Below are 8,009 nucleotides of genomic sequence, written 5' to 3' on the forward strand. Positions count from 1 at the left end.
TACCATAGGTACACACAAACACACAAAAAACAACTGGCCTGCATTTGTTGTTTACTGTACATTGTGTGAACACTGTCCCATCTGAAGCTGCCTCCCAGCAGCAGGATGTGGTGGTGCGACACGTCCTCGCTTAACAACACCTACTTCCTATGAGTTTGATAAACAGCCCTGTGGTTTCACTTTCCTCCTGCCCGTCAAACAGAGGTAGGCCTAAACACACACAAACACACACACACACACACACACACATGCACACACACTAGCTCAACAGCATCACCATCTGCTAATGTGACATATAACCAGAGTGAGTTATTGTGTGTAATGTTACCCATGCTATCATGAGATTTACTGTGAAAAACTGTGTAAACGCCACCAGAATCACTTATGCCTCCATAACTCAGCTGCCACTCTCCTCACCCACAGCCTCAGCAAGAGACTGAGAGGGATGAGCACAAGAATGCCCTCAAATCATAACAAGAATTAGAGGAGGATATCAAGATGCCACATTTGTTTTAGAGCGAATGATGTAAGTGGGTCTGAGTTATGTCTGCCACCGGACAGTTATGTTCCACGTTTAGGCCGCCTGTGTGTCCCTAAAGGTTGATGATACAATGCCAGTAAAGATTTAGACTGCTGCTGAAGTCTCTTCTCTTCTCTCCTCTCCTCTTCTCTTTTCTGCATGGTTGCATGGGCACATACGGTCCTGTCAGTCACATCTGTGAGCTGTCAGGATATGAATGTGCAGGCATCTGAGGGAAGACTGAGGGGTGTATTAGGCCTGCTGATCCTTCACACTCCTCTTGTCAAACTTAACATGAAAATGAAAGTCAGTGGAAGAGAGAAAGGGTGCATGTGAGTTTGTGTGTGTGTGTGTGTGTGTGTGTGTGTGTGTGTGTGTGTGTGTGTGTGTGTGTGTGTGTGTGTGTGTGTGTGTGTGTGTGTGTGTGTGTGTGTGAGAGGCAGGGAGGGTCAAAGGAGAGGAGCCGTGCCTAATCCTGTGGGATGGGAGGGTATCTATATGTATGGAGATAGGATGTAGAGATGTGTTCAGCGGTGCATGGATCACAAAACCTTCCTAACTGACAGAAGAGACTCCCAAGAGACCAATGTCAAACTGGTAACTGCTAAAAAAAAATGAAAAAAAGGCAAACTGTCTTGAACATAACAGTACTGCATATTGCATCCTAACTGTGAAATGTTACAGGACTTTGAGAACAGATACGATCTGAGTTGAGATTAGTTTTGTGGTTCTGTCAATAATTAAGAAATCATACGAAGTTTACTATGATTTTGTTTTACTGTATTAAAATCACAGTATTAATATTCTTATTTGTAGTGGTTGTAGTAATAGTCATAAAAAGAAACGCTATATGATATATGTAATATGATATAATACAAACCTGCTACATAAGTTTTTAGTTAAGTTTTTAGTTATTTGATAACAGATCAAATTTGAGCTGAGATTTATTTTTCTTTAGTTGTTTAAGAAATCGTACTAAGCAAATATTTGAATATTATCGATATATTATTATTTCATTTAGTTTTGATATCATCTTATTATTTGTTCTGCTCACAGTAGTGCATACAAATATTCACAATCAGAACAATCCCTAAAAATGAAATAGAATTGATCATAATACTATCCAAGTTGATATAGTGTTCTCAGTGTGAACTTGAACCGCTAGGTGGCGGTGTTGGTCAATACAAAACCTCCTTTGACCCGGAATGAGAACAAACGGACCTTTAACTAGGCAGGAAGTGTCCTCGTGAAACTGACAGTTAGCCACCATGGCGCATGATGTAAAATCCAGAAACAAACGATACGAGAAACTGGATTTCCTCGGAGAGGGTCAGGTAGGAATAGGCAATACTCATTCGGCAATAATCAGTTATCTCGGTCTTAATATCTGTCTACGTTCTTCCCCTCGCGGGTTCTGAGTGGCTGTGTAGAAAGCATGTTAGCTTTGCTAACAAGTGTTAGCTAGTTGTTAATGTCAACAAAGCCTTGCTGGTTCATGCTATTGTGCTGACAGCATCAGTGCTGTAAAATAAATAGACATTCGGGCGCTGTGTTTCTGTACTTATCTCTCTCTGTTCCTCTCATCCAGTTCGCCACAGTGTACAAAGCCAGGGACAAAACGACTGATACCATAGTTGCCATTAAAAAGGTAAAATAAATTAGCTTACATTTAGACGTCTGTTAGCATTTGTATGCTATGCAGACGGTAAACACCAAGCTGTTGTCTTTTTTTTTTTCTTCTTTCTGGCAGATTAAAGTTGGCCACAGAACTGAGGCTAAAGATGGTAATTAAATGCTGACTGACTATATATATGTATATGACTATGTATACTAGCACACATGTGATGTTTTCACCACACAGTGCAGTTTTCCACCCACCTAATGAATGGTTTCTAATCAATAGGTATTAACAGGACTGCTCTTCGAGAGATCAAACTGCTGCAGGAACTGCATCATACAAATATCATTGGGGTGGGTAAACATCCATTGTGTCAGAATTGTTTTTAATCTTATTAATATGTAAATGGTATTACTTGTGAAGGAAAACGACCATGTTGTAAGTATTCTCCTAACTTGAAGTGAGCATTAACATGTCAAGTATTTTGTGTTTTTAGCTGCTGGATGCCTTTGGACACAAATCTAACATCAGCCTGGTGTTTGATTTCATGGAAACAGACCTGGAGGTGAGACACTTTCTTTTCTTTTCAGAAACTCTCTGTCCGTCTGTGTCTTTCAAGGGATAGACTGGAATACCATGGTGCGATATTATGCAGACCCTCACAATTACCCATTGAGAAACTGCATTTCCTGAGTGTGTCTTGAATGACTTTTATCAGGAAAGATATTAGCCAAGACTTAAAATAGTAAAGCTCTGAGGGTTTGTCTGTCATTAATATGGATGCACCGAATATCTGATATCGGGCCGATACTGACTCAAATAGCTGGATTGGATATTGGTGATAATTGTGACAATCTAATAAATTCTATGTTTATATTTACATTAGATACTGGACATTTTAATTCCTGTTTAGGTTTTGACCAAGTTGTTGCAACATTAAAACATTTTACACTTGCATCGTGATTCTAGCTGGTGTACGATTTATTATTGAAATAATAAACAACAATTCAGCTAATTTATATCAATGTATTTCTTTGTTACAGTTTGTTTTTCAGAGGTAGAAAAGCAATGTTTAAGTCAAGCCTGAGGTGTCCTTGCACACAAAAGAATGATCCCAGTCTGTTCACACAGTGAGACATGCAGCTTATTTATCAACACTGGTGTCTGATGGGTACTATATATATATATATCTATATCCGTGTGGAGAGTTTACAACACTCATTCATGGTCGTAAAATAACTTTATGTTGCATTTCATTAGCAGGCCACCAGATGGAAATTTCAGTCTTTATAACCTCCCTCTTAATTGAGATCAGGGAGATTTAAAAACCAGATTTAAAAGCTGGGTTTCATTAGTGATTTATTTTTCCCCACAAATATCTACTTTAGGTGTGTGGCAACTCTGACAATATTTAGTTTGATGCTATGTTCAGCTTTCTGTCTGTGACTGGCTGAGCAGGCCAAAGAATGAGCGAATAGATGAAAAGATTGTAATTGAGGGGTGTAAGGTCAGAAGATGTAGAGAGCAGCACTGAAAATAGGAGCCGGATGACGAAGAAAGCAGCGTGAGTGCTCCCGTTTAACCATTAAGTGGTTCTGCAAGGTCACTGAGGCTTTTATTTTCCTTCTCTGGTTTGTTTTAGCATACGAGGCTCCAGATGGGCGCCCACCACCAATATATCAGGCTCTAATAGAACGATGCAAAACAAGATAACTACGCTTTAAAAAAAAAAAAAATCAATAACACTCCACTCTTGGCTCTCGCAGCGAATTGATGCCATTAGTGTCTCACAGGCAGCAGACGGACATGAGGATGAAATATGATGCTCATCTTATTGCTGGTGCTGAAAGACTATTTTTAGGCCACAAGGTTGCATTTGGCTGCATGAGCTTATCAACTACAGATGTTTTGATGCTTTTCTTACCAATAAAGTGAAGTGGCAGGATAGTGGAGTCAGTGATGGTGGAGCTGGAGGAACAATGGAGATTCTGGGTGAGAGGTTGAATCTGGTTTGCGCTGTTTGGCTTGGCAGCAGCTGTGTCTACGTCGTCAGAGATGTATCCATGTTGTCTTTGGTTCTCTTGTCTGCTCTGGTAGGAGTCATTTTTAATGTGGAGCCCAGAGTGTAATGGATGAAGATTATTACTTTTCAGATATCCGGCCTTACTTAAGCTCTTTTTGTTTTTTTAAGGTGATCATCAAAGACACCAGCCTAGTCCTGACTCCGGCCAACATCAAAGCCTACATCCTCATGACCCTACAGGGATTAGAGTATATGCACCACCACTGGGTCCTACACAGGGTAAGAGCACACACACACACACACACACACACACACACACACACACACACACACACACACAGTCAGTAATTTACATTTTGCTGCTTTGTACGTACAGGATCTGAAGCCCAATAATCTGCTGCTAGACGGCAATGGAGTGTTGAAGTTGGCTGATTTTGGTTTGGCCAAAGCGTTTGGCAGCCCCAACAGAGTGTACACACATCAAGTTGTTACCAGGTCTGTGCTTTTTGTCCATCAGAGTGTGTGACTAATACAGATCTTAATCTGTACATTAGCTTGTCTTTTTGGTTCACTTAGCAGAAATCTCCTGAACAAAATCAATTTAGATAAATGAATCCTCATGTGCTTAGTTTAATTAAATTAATTGTCTGTCATTAGGAAATACATTTGAGACTGGTTGATTCAATTCACCTTAATTTCAGGCACATGGGTAAGGTAAGACGTGTGACAGCACGTATGCTAAAATAGATGTTTAGACTCGTGGAGATCTCGTCCCCTACTGGCTAAAGAATCTCAAGGTTTCCCAGGTGCAGTAGGCTTCATTCTAGTTCAACAGGATTAATCTCTCTGGAGGAGTAGTGTACGTAATGCCTGTTTTAAGAGTTGTACAAAGTAACTCTCTGTCTATTGATCCTTTTCTTAGGTGGTACCGCTCCCCTGAGCTCCTGTTTGGTGCCAGGATGTACGGTGTGGGTGTTGACATGTGGGCAGTGGGATGCATCTTGGCAGAGTTACTCCTTCGGGTGCACAAACCTCACTTCAAAGAGATATATATTCATACAGTAACAAGGAATGCTGTTATTTTTTGCTTCCTTGCTTACGTCCCTGCATGTCTCCTTTGCTGTAGATACCATTCCTGGCTGGAGACTCAGATCTTGACCAGCTGACAAAGATCTTTGAGGCTCTTGGGACGCCTACAGAAGAAACGTGGCCGGTTGGTATCTTGTTTTTTTTCCCAGTGATGGATGTTTTGGCTTTGCTCACAAGTGAAGTCCCTTGTTTAATTTGTTTGTCCTATATGTCTGCAGGGAATGAATAGTCTACCAGATTATGTGTCCTTCAAAATATTTCCTGGGACACCGCTGGAACATATATTTAGTGCAGCTGGAGACGACTTACTGGAGCTGCTACAGGGCCTGTTCACCTTTAACCCCTTGACGAGGACCACAGCTACACAGGTAACGCACCACTGAAGCATTATAGGAATAATGTGCTATTGTTAAATGTATGCAGACACTGAAGACTACAAGTCTCAAGGAACATTTTACATATTAAGTTAAGAGATATTGAGAGATGTGTTGCAATAAACCATTACCCTAATGGTGAGTTTGATCAACATGATGTCTAGGACACATATCCAGATGTCTTTTAATCTACACATTTTCCAATGATCAGCATTTTATTGAGCTCTCTTGGAAACAGAAAGAAGGGAACAACAAAGAGTGAGATACAAGGAATGAAACAATGTTTTTCTTTTCTTGGAAACGGTTAATTCCTACATCTTTTGGCATTTTTTTTCAGACTCCATTCAGTGAATAAGGTGACAAAAATAGACGTATACAAGAAGATAGTCTTGTAAATACATACTTGCAGTGTACTTTTGGAAGGACTGATTGCCCATCAGCAGGTGATGACATTATTTATACTGTTGTCTGTTGTTCTCCAGGCTCTGAAAACGAAGTACTTCAGTAATCGACCTGGTCCCACTCCTGGTCCACTACTCCCCCGACCCAACGGTTCAGCTGAGGCTCTGAGGGAGAAGGAAACAATCGGGCTCAAGAGGAAAATCGAGGGCCTGGAGACAAGTAATCCACACATATTAGCTCACAGTTGCTATATTGTACCCCTGTTAATCCACCAAGTACCTCCAAAGTCAAATAAAGCCGGTCAATATTATTATGGTTTAAACGGTGTCTGCCACAGAATGTTAGAGCCGGACATTTTAGAACATCCCACTCAGACCAAACTTACATCAAGCATGTTGTGAAATGTTAGCCTAGTGAACCGATCCTGTGCTCATGGTTATGCACACCACGATGATTGAACCTAGCAATTCAAAGGGTGTTGGCTGCTCTTTTAACTGCAGTTAGAAATTCAGAATATAGCAAAGTAGAACACACACACACAGTTTAGTGGACTGTGGTAGGCTATGTTTTACTGGAGGAGGACCTTGGTGTTACTGGGAGGTTCAAAGCTTTTCCAGCTCCTGTGGTTTGTAAAATGTCTGGGTTGCCTCTACGCTATGCTGTATGCTACAGTATATTACAGAGAGAATTTCCAAATACTTAAAGTAGACGGAAACTTTAGATGTTTGCAGATTTCTCATTATGGCTTGTTTTACTTGCACGTGTAGTGTAGATACAGTATGTCGCTGTATTGTTCTGAAGTGTTTTTTAATATGTATTGTAACAACAGTCTTTGTGTTATTTTCAGCTGTGATGAAGAAGAAGCTCATTTTCTGATGGGACCTTTGGTAATCAGATGATGACCATCTTCACACCAGTCCGTGGCTCAGCTGTCCCGCATCGCTCAGGATCGTCCACTGGAATGAAGCAAAAGAAGAAGTCCAGCGCAGAGACCAAAGGGCTCAGATGTGGTTGACTTTAGGACATTTTAGTGGTAGTAGCTGTTAAATCAGTTGAGAATTGTGCCTACGGTTCGGTCGAAGGTGCTGCTGTCTGTAGCACCCCATTGATTGACTGCTGTACAACAGAGGTCAATAGCGTCTGGTCTTCCTTCATTGTAGCAATGATGCCTCAGCTCTGGGAGCCTGTTGTAATATGTATATTTATGTGACTGAAAATAAGAACGAACAACCAAACAAACAAGCCTGATTTATTTCATGTATATACATTTAAATGGTGCAAATGCGGGATTTTCACTCTGTGGTCTTGACTACCTGAGCTCAGCATGAAACTACATTGGAAGATATGATTCATTGTGTGTGTGTGTGTGTGTGTGTGTGTGTGTGTGTGTGTGTGTGTGTGTGTGTGTGTGTGTGTGTGTGTGTGTGTGTGTGTGTGTGTGTGTGTGTGTGTGTGTGTGTGTGTGTGTGTGTGTGTGTGTGTGTGTGTGTGTGTGTGTGTGTGTGTGTGTGTGTGTGTGTGTGTGTGTGTGTGTGTGTGTGTGTGTGTGGGGAAAAAAAAAAAAAAAAAAGCCATAATGCCTCTTCAGGGCAGACAGGGCGACGCTTGACAGTTTCATTCAACAACGTGTCGCTCGGCGTATCGTTCCCTCGCTGTCCTTTCTCTTCAACGTTACTGTGATTCAACGCAGTCTGACATGTCTGAGGCCTGATGCTCTGGCAGGTGTTCTGCTGCCCTTTTGGTTTTCTGTCAAACAGTATCAGAGAGGAAGAGAATGAGAGTATGTCACAGATTTAAAAATTAAAAAAAATCACTCTTTATATTTAACCAAATCAAATTCTTTAACAAAAGCAGTGCAGATAGCTATTTTCTGTGTAATGTTAAATGTCATCTGCTTCAGTTCTCACAATGAGACGATGCATTAATTTCCCTTAAGGGACGTCTGACTAGTTTTAGTTTAAAAAAAACAACATAAATGCTTAC

At 40.9% G+C, this 8,009-nt stretch overlaps 2 protein-coding genes across 7 annotated transcripts in view; one reads left to right on the plus strand and one right to left on the minus strand.

Annotated features, from left to right (window-relative positions):
• setbp1 (SET binding protein 1) overlaps window positions 1-8,009 on the minus strand; it is a 54,389-nt gene that overhangs the window by 38,679 nt on the left and 7,701 nt on the right. For 5 of the 6 annotated variants that reach the window (XR_012956079.1, XM_076098833.1, XM_076098835.1 and 2 more), the window contains one exon: window positions 4,063-7,772. The gene's annotated coding sequence lies outside the window, so the exon portion shown is untranslated. The remainder of the gene's footprint in view (window positions 1-4,062; window positions 7,773-8,009) is intronic. The other variant, XM_076098837.1, reaches the window with a different exon arrangement.
• cdk7 (cyclin-dependent kinase 7) lies at window positions 1,711-7,268 on the plus strand. Its single transcript, XM_076098845.1, has 12 exons — window positions 1,711-1,854; window positions 2,109-2,168; window positions 2,271-2,304; window positions 2,424-2,491; window positions 2,635-2,703; window positions 4,330-4,440; window positions 4,538-4,656; window positions 5,084-5,183; window positions 5,288-5,374; window positions 5,469-5,618; window positions 6,107-6,245; window positions 6,874-7,268. Exons 1-12 carry the CDS (start codon window positions 1,789-1,791, stop codon window positions 6,900-6,902), a joined length of 1,032 nt encoding a protein of 343 aa, XP_075954960.1. The 5' UTR covers window positions 1,711-1,788; the 3' UTR covers window positions 6,903-7,268.

The sequence above is a fragment of the Anarhichas minor genome, unplaced genomic scaffold (assembly GCF_050575085.1).
Source record: "Anarhichas minor isolate MPS153535 unplaced genomic scaffold, ASM5057508v1 ptg000025l, whole genome shotgun sequence".
NCBI lineage: Eukaryota > Metazoa > Chordata > Actinopteri > Perciformes > Anarhichadidae > Anarhichas > Anarhichas minor.